This window comes from Colobus angolensis, unplaced genomic scaffold (genome assembly GCF_000951035.1).
Source record: "Colobus angolensis palliatus isolate OR3802 unplaced genomic scaffold, Cang.pa_1.0 Scaffold22, whole genome shotgun sequence".
In the NCBI taxonomy this organism is placed as follows: Eukaryota; Metazoa; Chordata; class Mammalia; order Primates; family Cercopithecidae; genus Colobus; species Colobus angolensis.
The window spans coordinates 2,468,545-2,484,183 of NW_012115377.1; the positions used below are offsets into that span (position 1 = coordinate 2,468,545).

Sequence of the window (15,639 nt, forward strand, 5' to 3'; positions counted from 1 at the left end):
ATCACTTGAACCCAGGAGGCAGAGGTTGCAGTGAGCCAAGATTATGTCACTGCACTCCAGCCTGAGCAACAGGGCAAGACTCCATCTCCCCCCGAAAAAAACCAAAACTCTATGTCACATTTACTATGTGCCAGGCAACAGCAATAGAAGCCCCATTAGGTACCTACCATGTGCCAGGCATCATGCCAAGGGCTTCATACAATAACAGCAAATGCACTTATTTACAGCTACCTACTGTAGGTCAGACATGGTGCCAAAGGCTTCATAATAATTTATTGAAAATATGGTAAAAATTTTCTTATAGTAAAAGCATTTATTTATTGAACACTTGTGCTACCAGGGACCTAAAGCCCAACCCAAAGGCTTACTTCAACGAGGACCATCCAATTGGCCTCACTTGAAAATAATGCCTTGAGCACCTACTGTGTGCTAGATAGAATGTCAAGGGCTTTATCAAGTAATAATAAAAGTATCTGTTTATTGGACACCTACCGGTGTCAGGTACCAGGCTCAGGACTTCATAGCTCATATTGAGCACCTACTGTGTGCCAAAATCTTTAAAGATCACAGCACTCCTGTGTTTAGTCCCGACTATGCACCTGGCACCACACTAAATCCACTACTGAGCCCATCAACAGCAAGTCTCATTTATTGAGCTCTACCATGGACTGGGTATGGTAATAGCTCTCTAAAGAGAAAAACAGCAGTTGTCATTTAAGCAGCACCTACTATGTGCCAGGCACTGTGCTAAAGGCTCTCAGAAAACAGTAGTCCCTGCATATTAAGCCCCTACTGTGTGCCAGGCACTGTGCTAAGGGCTTTATCAGAAAAGTTAATAGTCCCCATGTATTAAGCCCCTACTGTGCACCAGGCACTGTATTAAAGGCTTCATCAGAAAACAGTTAATAGTCCCCATGTATTAAGCCCCTACTGTGCACCAGGCACTGTGTTAAAGACTTCATCAGAAAACAGTAGTCATCACCACATATTAAGCACCTATTGTGTGCCAGGTACTGTGCTGGGGCTTATTGAAAAACAGTAAGTTTCCATACATTAAGCACCTACTATGTATTAGGCAACTCTACTAAGGACCTTATGCAATGTTAATAATTTTCATTTCTTAAGCACCTACTGTGTGCCAAGCATTGTGCTAAGGGCTTTACTGGATAACTGTAATAGCACCTGGCATATTAAACATCTACCGTGTGTCAGGCATTGCACTAAATACCTTATAGAAAAATAGTAATATTTCTTATTTATTCAGCACCTACTATTTGCATACACTGTGCCAAGGGCTTTGCAAATAAGTGAATGTTTTCAGTAAAAACTGTAACCAGCTCTATCCTACACCCTTTCAAAGTGATAATAGTGCCCATCTGAACACCACTATGTGCCTCACACTTAGGCTGCCTCTTTATAGCAAGTGCCACTTATTGAGCACTTACTGTATGCCAGGCATTGTGCCAAGAGGTTTGCAGAACAGTAATTGTTGCCACCCATGTTTTGAGTACCTACTGTGCGCCTGATACTAGGCTAAGCTTGATATAAACTGCTAATAGCTTCCATTTACTGAGTGTCAACTAGGTGCCCAGCACTGTGCCAATCCATATGTAGATTAAAACAGCGGCTGCATTAGTGGGGCACCTACTGTGTGCCAGGCAGTATGTTAAGGTCTTCGCTAAATCACAGTGAGAGTTCCCGTGTATTAAAGGGAACTGACTCTGTGTTAAAGGCGTATGAATCAGTAAGTCTCTATGTGTTGCATGCTTACTATGGCCAGATGCTGTGCTGAGGGCATTAGTGACGATAAGCTTCATTCTCTGCACGTCTACTGCAGGTGCAGCACCCTAAGCCCACGTTGCATGCATTATCTCATTTAATGCATGCACTATCTCATTTAATTCGCACAACCCCTCAGGTGGTCAGAACTCTCAGTCCCCACCTGCCACCCCATGTCAACAGTGGGGAAACCAGATTCCAAAGTCTTTGTTACGCTTTCTACAGTCATTGGCTGTGTACCGACTGTGACCAGACCCCACCCTGGAAGCTTTTCATTACTTTGTATATCACCTCTCAATCTTGCCAAAAACTCAGAAGTACAACCCATTTTACAGGTGAGGAAACTGAGGCTCAGAAACAGTAAGCTACCTGCCCAGGGGCAAGAAGTTTATGAGGTGGCAGAGCCAGGATTGGAACCCAGACTTGGCCGTGGTTCACAGGCTGGCTTGGTTTGAGGCTGGGAGCTCAGATCTCAGCCTTGTGCTGGTTGGGTATGGCGGGAGCCACATTCTCCCAAGTGCCCAAGAGTTTAGAATCTATGTCTCCCGGAGGGAGGCCCAGAGAGATTACTGGCCTTACTTGTGACAAGAGCATTAGAAATCCTCACCCTCAGAGCAGCTTGCTTGGTGGCTGAGCACGTGTTTACTGAGTACTTACTATGGACACTATCCTGCTAGTATCTGGAACCCAGAGATGAATCCTGTCCTCAAAGACACTGGGCTGCCAGAGACTGCAGAGGCCCCCCCAACAGCTTACTTCAACGGAGAGAGACCCTCTGGCCTCACGTAAAGCAAAACATTAGAGGCCCCTTCTCCAAAACTAGACAAAGGGAAACCCTTCCCCATTTCTTGACCAGCCACACCAACCAAAGGTGCCCGGGGGGGGGGGAGTCAGGCAGGGAGCAGGGAAAAAACAAAACAAACAAAACAAAAAAAACAAGGAATGTGTCGGAAGGAATGGATTTGCTGAGAAAGGGGGAGAAAAAAATAAAACCGAAACCATAATAAAATAAGAAACAACAGTGATGGTGATGATGATGAGAAAAACCATAATAAAAGAAAGAAAGGCTCCTTCCAGAAAACGCCCAGTCTCGTTACCTACCTTCCACTCTTCAACTGCTAACTTACAAGACTTTCTTACGAGAGGGAACGGCCGAGTGCTGAGCTACAAGGCCAGACCGAACTCTGGGTGGGCCTCAGGATGCCAGTGGCCCCCGCAGCCCTGCTCCAGCCCCCAGCGTGCACACGCTGAGGTTCCAGGCCGGAGGCAGGAAGGTGGCACGGTGTCTGCGGAGACCCACAGCTGAGTGGTCTGGCCTGCACCTACCCTGTGTTCAGCCTAAGGAGCCCGCAGTCCCTGGGGGGATGGATACGCCTGGCCCTGAGTCTTTGCTGTCGGTTCTCCTGGGCCCCACCCGTCTCGGGGCAAGAAGTGGGGAGTCCCTTCTCCCCAACTCCCTGTCCTGGGCCGCCCCAGAGGTTCGCGTGGCTGGGCCGAAGCCGCTTTCTAGGTGACCATGGAGGTCACGTCCTTCACAATCCGGCCCAACCTGCGTGACATCTCAGGAAGGCACACGTGCAGAGACGTGGATGTGCGTGCGTGGGCAGCATGGCATGGTGGTGGCACGTGGTTTGGGAGAATTTCCGGGGCCGAATTCGGGCCATGGACTGTCCGTTCAGCCCAGAGCGGCTGGGGCAGGTTGGGGGCACGCGGGGTGGGCCGTTTTTGTGAACCTGCTTGAGACCAGCATGTACTCACCTTCAGGACACCTCAGCCGGTCTCTCAGGTGGCTGCCCAAGCCACAGGCCACCCTCACTGACTCCACCTCACACAGACGCGCCCAGACGCCTTGGAGCCGCCGGGTGCTCAGCTCGGCTCGGTTTGTGGGGAGCAGGAAGGAGGGAAGGGGACCGACGGGGGCAGGGGGGTTGTGTCTCCGAGGCACCCCACCCTCCCCAATCCCAGCGGCTGATGCCCCAGCTGGAGTTGATGTTAATCCCTTGACTGACCCGAGATGCCCTTGTGTACACACACCCGGGGCGGGCCTCGAAGGTACGACCATCGTGACTGATTCCGGAAGAAAGCCTGGGGTGGCTACGTCGTGACTGACTGGGTGAGGGGAGGGAAGGGGGGAGGCAGGGGGAGGCCACGACAGGGAGACCACACTGGTGGAGGCCACGCTGGGCTGAGCGGAGCCAGGGAGGCGGGTGAGGTGGGGAGATGGCAGACGTGGCCTGTCCAGCCCCGAGCTTGGAGAAGTCAGGGAGAGAGGGTGGCAGTGACCCACAGCCACCTGCCAGGTGAAGGGTGAGTCGCTCGAAACAGGGAGGCCGGGCCAGCACAGCAGAGAACTCCAGAGATTTGAGCCCCGAGTGGGGGCCTGCATGCCCCCACGAAACCTGGCATCAGCTCCGATTCCACCCCCTCCCCACTCCCGGGAACTGGGACCTCATCCTGGGGTTTGAGAGCCAAGGCTCCCTGCCCAGCGGAGGAAGGTAGATTTGTGTCTGTGTCCTTTGCTGTCTCTGAGAATGATGGGGTGCAAGCTGTGACCACAGCCTCACAGTACCCCTCAAAATGCCTGAGAAATGGGCACAACATGGCCCTTCCATCAGCCCCCCACTCCAGAATGGAAAGAGGAGAAAGAAGGCGTGGCCCCAGAACCTCTCCTAGACCAGGGCCAAGATCAGCCACTTCTCCTTGACCCCAAGTCTCAACCCGGGTCACCAGGCCCAGGGGCACAGACAACCCTGTGCTGAGACCCTCGCTGTGCTGATGGGGAAACTGAGGCACAACACGGGTATATGGATCCGATGTCGGGGAGCAAAGCGGAGACAGGCCCGGAGGCGCCCCCCACCCACTGCAGCAGGCCCCGCCTGGGTCCATCCGCCAAGGGGCTGTCTGCGGCCAGGCCGTGGTCCCCCCCGCAGAGAAGGGCGGCCCCGCGAGACACCTACTGGACTGCAGCGTGCGCTGCCGCACCACGGGAGTGAAGGCGCCCAGGCCCTGCGGCGAGCGGGCCGCCAGGCGGAAGGCGTACTCCGTGTTGGGCTTCAGGTCCTCCACCACGTAGGAAGTCATCGGGTCGAAGGTCCTTCCCACCTGGGGGCAGGGCAGAGAGGGACAGAGAGGGATGGGGGAGAGAGGCAGAGAGAAACACAGAGGGGAGAAAGAGAGAGAGACAGAGAGAAACACAGGGGAGAGAGAGAGACAGAAACAGAGACAGGGTGGGGCAGAGAGGGACAGAGAGGGATGGGGGAGAGAGGCAGAGAGAAACACAGAGGGGAGAAAGAGACAGAGAGAAACACAGGGGAGAGAGAGAGACAGAAATAGAGACGGGGTGGGGCAGAGAGGAACAGAGAGGGATGGGGGAGAGGCAGAAACAGGGGAGAGGGGATCAGAGACAGAGGGACACAGAATGTATGCATTATGGGTGGGGGGATTGATGAATGGGCGCATGTATGGATTATAGATGAATGGATGGATGGATGGAAGAATGGAGAGGTGGGTGGGTAAATGGATGTATGAATTTATAAGAATATGAATGTATGGATTATGGATGGATGGATGGATGAACAGGTGACAAAAATAGAGACAGAGAAACAAAGTAGAAGGACAGAGATACATGGGAGAGACAGAGAAATGGGAGAGATATGGAGAGAGACAGAAACAGGCGAGAGATACAGAGACAGAGGAATAGAGAAATAGAGACAAGAAAGAGAGAGATAACAGAGATAGGGAGAGACAGAAAGAGACAGAGAAATAGAGACAGAGAGGGAGAGAGAGACAGAGACAGAGAAATGGAGGGGAGAGAGATTGACACAGGGACAGAGAAAGAGAGAAGAGAGAGAAATAGATGAGATAGGGACAGAAATAGAGATGGAAGAAACAGATACAGAGACAGAGAGAGAGGCAGAAACAGAGACAGATGGAGATAGATGGAGACAGAAAAAAACACAGATAACAGAGAAACAGAGACAGAGAAAGACAGACAGAGACCCGGAGGGATGGAGAGTGAGCGTCAGAGGCACCGGTGAAGACAGACACAGAGAGAAGCAGAGAGCAAGAGAGACGGGGACGCCGGGACACACGGAGCCAGAGAGGCCACCAGCGGCAGAGGAGAAAGAGGAGAAAAAAGTGGAGGGAAAGGCACAGAGGGACAGAGATGCCGGAGAACCAGAAGGGGTGAGGAACAGCACACACAGGGACAGGGATGGGGGAAGAGATGGGTGGGCAGCGTCAGAGAGCACCGGGGAGGAGCCCAGGGCAGGCCAGCCCTTCCCCGCGCTGCCTCACCTCCCGGCCGTGGTCGCCTTCCCGGAAGAGGAGCTCGTACTTGATGATGCTCTCCTGCCGCGGGGGGCTCCAGGACAGCGTGATGCTGGTCTCCGACCTGGCCTCGGCCCGCAGGTTCATGGGCTGGCCGGGCACTGTGGGGGTGCGGGGAGACAACTAGGAGTGGGGGAGCGTCCACCCCGTGAAAGGGGCCCCACCTGCTGAGTGTCCCCACTAAAAAGCTTCCAGCTCTGGGTGCTTCTAGAATGTTCTTTTATTTTCCTGGGGACCTAGCCCCCATCCCATTGTCACCTGTCCACCTCCGTTCCTCCATCCTCTCTTCTTCCAAAGGAAAAGAACACATTTAAAAATGCCCCCCCCCCTTTTTTTTTTGAGATGGAATCTCACTCTGTCGCCCAGGCTGGAGTGCAATGGCGCGACCTCGGCTCACTGCAACCTCCACCTCCAGGGTTCAAGTGATTCTCCTGCCTTAGTCTCCCAAATAGCTGGGATTACAGGCACCTGCCACACCATGCCTGGCTAACTTTTGTATTTTTGGTAGAGACGGGGATTCACCATTTGACCAGGCTGGTCTCAAACTCCTGATCTCAAGTGATCCTCCTGCCTCGGCCTCCCAAAGTGCTGGGATTACAGGTGTGAGCCACTACACGCGGTCCAAAAATCTCCCTTTCAAATCACCCCGGTGCCCTCGCTGGCTGCGCATTAGATGACAGAGAAACTAGCAGGGAGGTATGTGTGCATATTTTATTTTATTTTAGTTTTGGAAACAGGGTCTCACTCGTTCACCCAGGCTGGAGTGTAGTGGTGCGATCATAGCTCACTACAGCCTCCAACTCCTGGGCTCAGGTGATCCTCTCGCCTCAGCCTCCTAAGTAGCTGGGACCACAGGCATGCACCATCATGCTCAGCTAAGTTTTAGTTTTTTTTGTGTACACATGGGGGTTTTGCTATGTTGCCCAGGCTGGTCTTGAACTCCTGGCTTCAGGCCATCCTCCTGCCTCGGCCTCCCAAAGTGTCAGGATTACAGGTGTGAGTCACAGTGCCTGGCCAAGGGTGCCTATTTTAAAATTTGGATCTCCATTCTGTATCCGCTCACAGACACAGGCAGTGCCAACCATCCCGGCCCTTTGCTTCAGCGGGTGCCTGAGTCTGCCCAGACTTAAGGTTTTGAAAGCCTGAGCCCTAAAGGAAAGGGTCAAATACCCTCAGAGAGCTGGGGCCCGCTGTGCCTAAATGCCTCTTCCAAGTCCTCCCACCTGAGCAGGGAGGGAGACTGGCCCACTGCCTTAGGGGTGAGGCAGTTTTCTTTTATTTTTGAGATGGAGTTTCACTCTTGGTGCCAGTGGCGCGATCTCAGCTCACCGCAACCTCCGCCTCTTGGTTTCAAGCGATGCACCTGCCTCAGCCTCTTGAGTAGCTGGGATTACAGGCATGCGCTATCATGCCTGGCTAATTTTGTATTTTTAGGAGAGATGGGGTTTCACCATATTGGCCAGGCTGGTCTTGAACTCCTGACCTCATGATCTGCCCGCCTTGGCCTCCCAAAGTGCTGGGATTACAGGTGTGAGCCACCACGCTGAGCCAGCAGTTTTCCTTTATTATTTCAGAAGCAGTGGCATCGGTCCCTCTAATGAGAACGGCAGACGAGGGGTGCTCTTAAACTCAAATGCCAACAGGGGCAGGGAGTTAACAGAGAAGAGGGAAGGAAGCACATACAGGCCTCCTTGTCTCCCACACAGTCACTGGGATCTACCTGTGTGTATGACCATAGCCCTTTGGGCTTGTCAAATCAGGTTTTTTTAAGGGGAGTCAAAAATTTGGCTAAGATAACTCTCCGATTTTATTATTTTTTGAGACAGGGTCTTGCTCCGTCGCCCAGGCTGGAGGGCAGTGGTGACATTTCGGCTCACTGCAACCTCCGCCTCCCGAGTTCAAGCGATTCTCCTGTCTCCTGAGTATCTGGAACTACAGGCGTGTGCCACCACGACTGGCTAATTTTTGTATTTATTTATTTTTTTGGTAGAGATGAGGTTTCGTCATGTTGGCTAGGCTGTTCTCAAACCCCTGACCTCAGGTGATCCACCTGCCTCAGCCTCCCAAAGTGCTGGGATCACAGGCATGAGCCATCACACCCAGCCCTCTCCGATTTTATTTTAATGTTTGTTTTTGTTTTAGAGACAAAGTCTTGTATGATAGTGGTGCTATCATACCTCACTGCAGCCTTGAACTCCTGGGGCTCAAGTGATCCTCCCATCTCAGCCTCTTGAGTAGCTGGGACTACAGGTGTGCACCACCATGCCTAGCTAATTTTTAATTTTTTTTTTTTCGTAGAGATGGGGGTCTAGCTACATTGCCAAGGCTGGTCTTGAACTCCTGGCCTCAAGAAATTCTATCTTGGCCCCCAAAGTGCTGGGATTACAGACATGAGCCACTACACCTGGCCCTACATATGTTTCTTAAGAAATGGGGTCTTGCTATATTATCCAGGCTGGACTCAAACTCCCGGGCTCAAGCCATCCTCCTGCCTCTACCTCTTGAGTAGCTGGGACTACGGGCACATGCCACTAAGCCTGGCTAACTCTCTGACTTTTTTTTTTTTTTTTTTTAATTTTTTTGAGACAGCATTTCATTCGTCGCCCAGGCTGGATGCAATGGCATGATCTTGGCTCATAGAAAACTCCACCTCCCAGGTTCAAGTGATTCTCCTGCCTTAGCCTCCAGAGAAGCTGGGATTACAGGCGCCCACCACCATGACCGGCTAATTTTTTTTTGTATTATTAACAGAAATGGGGTTTTACCATGTTGGCCAGGCTGGTCTTGAACTCCTGACCTCAGGTGATCCACCTGCCTCGAACTCCTGACCTCAGGTAATCTGCTTGCCTCTGCCTCCCAAAATGCTGAGGTTACAGGTGTGAGCTACCGCGCCTGGCCTAGCTCCCTGATTTTAAATGCTAGCATGGGGGAAAAAAAATGTATATATATATGTACATTAAAAAAAAAAATTTTTTTTCTGAGATGAGAGTCTCATTCTCTCGCCCAGGCTGGAGTGCACTGGCGTGATCTCGGCTCACTGCAACCTCCGCCTCCGGGGTTCAAGCGATTCTCCTGCCTCAGCCTCCCGAGTAGCTTGGATTACAAGCACGCGTCACTACGCCTGGCTAATTTTTATATTTTTAGTAGAGACGGGGTTTCGCCATGTTGGCCAGGCTGGTCTTCAACTCCTGACCTCAGGTGATCTGCCCGCCTCGGCCTCAATGCTAGCATGAAAATATCTGAAAGCACCGTGCAGAACCCACAAAGCACTCTGCGGCTTCCAGGGAGCATGCGGAGTCAAGCCGCACGGCCGGGGCCCCGAGTCCTGCCAACCCCACGCCTCACCTCCCTGCTGCGTCTTGACCTGGATGGGGTCCGAGAGGGGCCCGTCGCCGACGGAGGTGAAGGCGAGCACTCGTACGGTATAGGTCTCGTCCTCCAGCAAGCTGCCCACGGTGGTCAGCAGGCTGTCGTCCACGTTGTGCTTCTGCCAGTTGCCCACGGGGTGCTCCGGCTCCATGGTGTAGTACACACGGTAGCCGCGAATCAGCCCGTTGGGCTCCACCGGCTCCTCCCACTGCACGATCATGGTGGTGGCGCTGAGCATCCGGGCTTGCACGTTTCGCGGCGCGCTGGCCGGAGCCTGCTCGCCCGTGCGGGTGACCACGGACTCGCTGGGGGGCCCCTGGCCGATGGAGTTGACGGCCGACACCCAGATCTCGTACTCCGAGTTGGGGCTCAGGCCGCCAATGCTGTAGCGCGTGGTGGTAATGTCCTCTTTAATCTGGTATGGCCCGTCCTGGCTCTTGGATTTATATTCGATGACGTAATAGGACACAGGGTCTGGGTTGCCCGAGTCCCACGTGATGGTGATGCTGGTGGCTGTGTTCTCGGTCACCACGGGAGTCCCGGGAGCTTTGGGGAGAGCTGTGGGCAGGAGGCAGCTGTGTCATGTGTTGGGCACATTGGTTGAGGACCTGGAAGGCTGTGTGACTTTCACCATTCAATCGCCTTCTCTGAGCCTTGATTTGCCCAGCAGTAACCACGGGCCTCATGACCCCTGTCATCATCTATGTGGCAAATTACGGCCCAGGGGCCACCTAGTACCCATTTTCTTTCTTTTCCTTTTTTTTGACGGAGCCTTGCTCTGTCACCCAGGCTGGAGTGCAATGGCTGGGTCTCAGCTCACTGCAACCTCCACCTCCCGGGTTCAAGTGATTCTCCTGCCTCAGCCTCCCCAGTAACTGGGCAGATGTCTGCCACCATGCCCAGGTAATTTTTTTTTTTTTTTTTTTTGTATTTTTAGTAGACAGGGTTTCACCATGTTGGCTAGGCTGATCTCGAACTCCTGACCTCAGGTGATCTGCCCGGCTCGGCCTCCCAAAGTGCTGGGGTTATAGGCGTGAGTCACTGCGCCCGGCCAGGATCACGTATAACCAATAAATACCTGTTCAAAGAACAACTGTTCCCTTCCTAGCCATGAATGACTGAAGCCAAAAGGGTAACTGGGAGGTGCTCCCATGCTGCCTCCCACCTGTGCCTGAAGTCAGGGATCAACTCCAGCCTGCCCCTCCACCTAGAAACCCCATGGGCCCTGCTCACATTTCACCGTGATCTGAGCAACCGCCTCGATGACGCCCAGGCTGGACATGGCCACGCAGGTGTAGTTGGCTGAGTCCTTGACGTCTGTGAGTTCCAGCACGTTCCGGCCTACGGGCATGTCATCCTCGGGCGTCAGGTCCTCGGCCCCCTGCATCCACTTCACGTATGGCATGGGCGAGCCCACGGCCACACAGGTGATGTTCACGTTGCCCCCTGGCATGATCTCGTGGCTCACGGGCAGGATGGAGAAGCGCGGGGCGACGCGGCGGACTGGGGAGGGGGCGGCAGCGGCGACGGGAGGGAGGTGTGAGGTGAGGTGGGGGTAGGAGGGGAAGACAGGATGCAGAGGAGAAAAGAAAGAAAAGCAGGAAGGAAGAAAGAAGGAAAGAAAGAAAAAAAGGAAAAAAAAAGTGGAAAACCATTTAAATATAAACAGGGCTGGTTCTTTTCCCTCTGTTGATTTTTCCCCCCCCCCAAATGAAAACAAAACAAAAGAACCAAATTAAAAAACCAAATTCCAACACAAAGAAATCAAAACTTCAAAGGAAGGTACTTCACAAACAATATATAGAGAGATATATCAATATATAATAGACATGAAGCATTATCTCACAGCAACAGGGTTTCATAGACCAGGGTGCCTGGTCACAGCACAGATACGAACACAAAAATTTATCAGCGGTTTCTCATCTTTGCAAACAGAGGTGGCTTCAGGGGACAGCCCCTCCGATCACTCCTGAATGGGGGCATCTCCTTCGGGGAGCGCCGGAAGATTCCGGCTGCAAGTGTCAGGATGTGGGTGGGTTAGGAGAGGGGGCAACTTCCAACCCTCCCTGGTTCTCGGGATGTGGTGGTCACAGGACAGTTGTCGAGAGACCAGGAGACAGAGGGAGCCTGAGATTCTCAACCCCCCACTCCCCGGTGACTCGGGGCACTGCCCACTTACCCCCCCCCCCACTGGGCCCTCCAGGAAAAGATGAGAAACTCTAATGAAATTTTTGTGGTTTTTGGGTATAGAAACCCTTCTAAAAGCTTCTGTCAGATCTGACAAGTTTCCATCAATAGATGCAGCTCTGAGTCACAAACATCATGCAAAATAGATTGAGAGAGGGAGAGAGAGAAAGAGAAAGAGAGAGAGAGAGATAGAGAGAGAAAGGAGGGAGGAACTGCAGGGGGATCTGGATCTTGGGGATCTCTAGGGCACACTTATGTGACACCAGAGAGAGGAGACGAATGAATGGGGAGAAAGAGAGAAGAGGAGAAAACGGGGACAGAGAGCGGGAGGGGCAGAGAAAGAAAGAAGGGGGGGGCCCACTTCAATGCTGCATATTAATTCTAGCAGATGTGATCCAATGTGACATGCCACATTGTCACATCACAGCCCTGGCAGAATAATAAATAGGATATTCATAATAATAATAATTAATAATAAACAAGGGAATGAACTTGAACGTTGAGAGAACAGGGACATGTTCTGTGCGTTTCTTAGCGGGGAAGTGGATGCAGCCTTCTCTCAGAGACCATGAAGGCAGCAGGATGCATTTCGGGGGCTCCGTTTTCGGAAGTCAGATGGGTTCCGGGGCAGCGGGAAGGGGAGGAGGCTAGTGGGCACCTGAACGTGCAAAGAGCACTGCTGGCCCACAGGGGCTGTTTAACTGCTGTGGGAAGGACTCGGGTGAACCTAATAAATCCTTCTAGCGGGAAAAGGGGTTGTCCCTGGGTGACAGCCTCAGGTCCTAAAGAAGACACGTGGGTGCGTCCCCAGCTTTGGGTGGGTAAAGGACTCTTGTTTCAACTGCACAGATGACAGATTGGAGGCTCAGTTAGGATCCCCGTCAACACCTGCCTCTGATTTTCATACAGGATTGGGGGGATGCAGCCTCAGGGGGTGGTCTCAGGGGGTCTGGTCTACGATGCTGAGAAGGGGGTTCAAGGGGATAAAGGGAGGCAGCCCCAACTCCCTCCCTTCCAGCCTCGGTTCCTAGCTGGAAATCCCAACCCCTGCCTTTCTGAATCTGGGCGGGAGGCAAAGAGAAGGGGGGACGTCGGCAGGCGTGGGAGTGGGGTCTGGAAGCTGGCAGCCCTTCGGAAAAAGAAGCCCCGCGAAAAGTCCAGAGTCGCGCTGGAGACAGGATGGAGGGAGTGGAGGGTACTGCTCCCAGGGAGGAGTCGGGGCAGGGGGAGACAGAAGGGCCATGCACACAGAGTGGAGGTGAGGGGCGAGGTGCTGTGAGATGGCGGGGCAGGTGGCTTTCTGGTAGGGCTGGGTGGAGGGTGGAGGTGTGGGGGGAGAACGGGGTCCGGCCAGCCGGCGGACGCGGTCCAGGCCAGCCGCCGGCACCCACAGCGAGGCACAGGTAAGATGCCGGGGCTGAGTTGTCATGGAAACGGAACACAATGGGGAAATGCGCGTGGGGGGAGCTAATTATTCAAGGACAGAAAAAAAACGGCATCGACGTCCAAAACAAAACCAGGAAGAACAAATGAAATAACAAAGCAAAAGCAATTAAAAAAAAAAAAGAGGAGAGAATCTAAAAAACAAACAAACAAAAAAACTCCCTCTGAAACAAAACACAACACCCAAAAGCAAGAAGAAGAAGAAAAAAAAAAATCATGGAATGGGTGTGGGGCTGAAAATCGGGGTCTGAAAGGAGGAGGACTGTGGCTTCCCCAGGGAGACACCCTCCCCCTGGCAGAACACAGGATCCGGCCTCCCCACCCAGCACCCAAGAGCCTTGGCCAAGGGTTTGGGGTGGCCACAGGGGTGGGAGCCTCATGGACAAAAACCCTTCGGAACAAACCAACCCAGCCCGACTCAAGTCTCTCTCTCTAAAGGCCCTCTCAGCCCACTTCTCAACGACACCCTGCCCCTCTTAGGTCTGAGCGAGTTGGAGGTCCCAAAGCTGCAATCACATAGCAAGGTGAACTCCTCAGGGTCTCAGAATCCCATAGTAAACCTCTCCAGGCAGAGGTGGAGGAGCTGATGTAGCTGAATGAGCCCAGTGGCCTTGGGAAGGTCCCCTGTCCTCCTGGAGTCTCAGTTTCCTCATCTGTAAAATGGACGGAATTGGGTATCCTGACGAGAAAGGCATTAACCTGACTGGGGCAGTGCCTGGCACAGCAGGTGCTAAATCCAGGCATGGAGCTGGTGAAGTTACCTTTCAGCCTCCTAGGTCCTGGCACGATCAAACAGCTTCTCTCTACCTTAAAGGAGTCCAGGGACGAATTATAAAAAGGAAATGGAGGCCAGGCGTGGTGGCTCATGCCTGTAATGTCAGCACTTTGGGAGGCCGAGGCGGGAGGATCACCTGAGATCAAGAGTTGGAGACCAGCCTGGCCAACATGGCAAAATCTCATCTCTACTAAAAATACAAAAATTAGCCGGGCATGGCGGTGGGTGCCTGTAGTCCCAGCTACTCCAGAAGCTGAGGCAGGAGAATTGCTAGAGCCCGAGAGGCAAAGGTTGCAGTGAGCCGAGATCGTGTCACTGCACTCCAGCCCGGGTGACAGAGCAGGACTCCATCTCTAAATAAATAAATAAAAAGAGGAAATGGGAACAGTAAGAATTTCTACTGAACCCCCATCTTACTTTCTTCCTTCTAACAATTTTGAGAGGCAAACTTCCTTATGCTCATTTTGCAGATGAGGCAACAGAGACTCAGAGAGGTGACAAGACTAGATGGAACTCACAGAAAGGAAGTAGTGTAGCCAGAGCTCAAAGCCAGGAGAGCCTGGTTCCTGCCTCTCAGAGAAAACAAGGCTTTTCTCACCATGGTGAGTAACGAGGATTACAGCCAAGTATCAATTCTTGGCATCTGGCTCTTTCAAACTTGTTTCCTGACCACTGCGGACACCAATGAGGAAAAAAGCACCCACTGCCTATATCAAACTCCATGTACTGGCCAGTAGCCACTGGTTGAACAACATCCAGTAGCCATCAAAATAAATGTCCAGAAGCCATCAGCAAAAGGCTCATACTCAAAGGAATTGTTGGAACATCCAAGGGAGTAAGATCTAGCTTTAGGATCTAAAGGTTAAGTGCCAGGCCAATTTATCTCTTCTGTAAGGGTCGACATCTTACCCAAAAGACTCTGTTCCTGTTTGATCTAATCTTAAAATATCTCCCCGTAGGGATGTCATAATTGGCAAGGTACTTCTAACTTCTTTTTTAGAAGTAGAGACAAGGGGATACCCATTAAATATGTAGAAGACTTGCAGTACTATAAATCAGTTAACTATAGAGTTAACTATATTTATATAGTTATTATGTAACTATATATAGGGTTAACTATAAATCAGTTAAATGTGGGAGAGCATTTATCAACAGCAGTAATTTTAAGGCTTACAATCCCCAACATGGCCGGCAACCATCAGTTAAATGGACCTGCCAACAAATTATCATGGCTCCTCTGACACCTAAGAAAATTGCCCACGTGCTTTCTCACCCACCTTATTTGTTTCAAAGGGTGCGCTCTAGGAAGAGGGCTGGTTTGCCACGAGTTTAAGGAAGGATCATGCCCACTGGCACTAGGTGGCTCAGATCTCCCTCTCCCTGGGGGCCTGGTAAGGCCTCTGGGCATCCTCCCAGCTGGCAAGGGCGGCTGACTGACGCTGTGTTCTGCCCGGTTTGGTGCTGGCACCCACCCACGTCATCTTTCCACCCCGGCTGCAAGCTTGAGGTGCAGGTTAGAAAGTAAGGTGGGCACGGAGCCCACAGGACGGAGAGGCCCCGCAGGACGGAGAGGCCCCGCGGGACCCCCGCCCCCAATTACCGACCTGAATGGAGGGTCCAGGCAGGTTATAAGGGGACCACACCAGCCTTGGTCCTCAGCACGCTCCAGCTGGCTCTGGTTTCCAGCTCTTCTCGTCACCGAGTAGCCGGGGGGTCCCAGCGGGGGGGACCCGCTTGGGCGAGGGGGACGGGAGGGT

At 52.6% G+C, this 15,639-nt stretch overlaps 1 protein-coding gene across 1 annotated transcript in view; it reads right to left on the reverse strand.

The window, feature by feature from the left end:
* Positions 1 to 15,639, reverse strand: part of PTPRS (protein tyrosine phosphatase, receptor type, S) — a 69,513-nt gene that overhangs the window by 29,073 nt on the left and 24,801 nt on the right. The window contains exons 6-9 of the mRNA XM_011943481.1: positions 10,711 to 10,980; positions 9,454 to 10,035; positions 6,076 to 6,209; positions 4,737 to 4,881 (exon numbers count right to left, since the gene is read on the reverse strand). Coding sequence (XP_011798871.1) covers positions 4,737 to 4,881; positions 6,076 to 6,209; positions 9,454 to 10,035; positions 10,711 to 10,980 — 1,131 coding nt within the window. The remainder of the gene's footprint in view (positions 1 to 4,736; positions 4,882 to 6,075; positions 6,210 to 9,453; positions 10,036 to 10,710; positions 10,981 to 15,639) is intronic.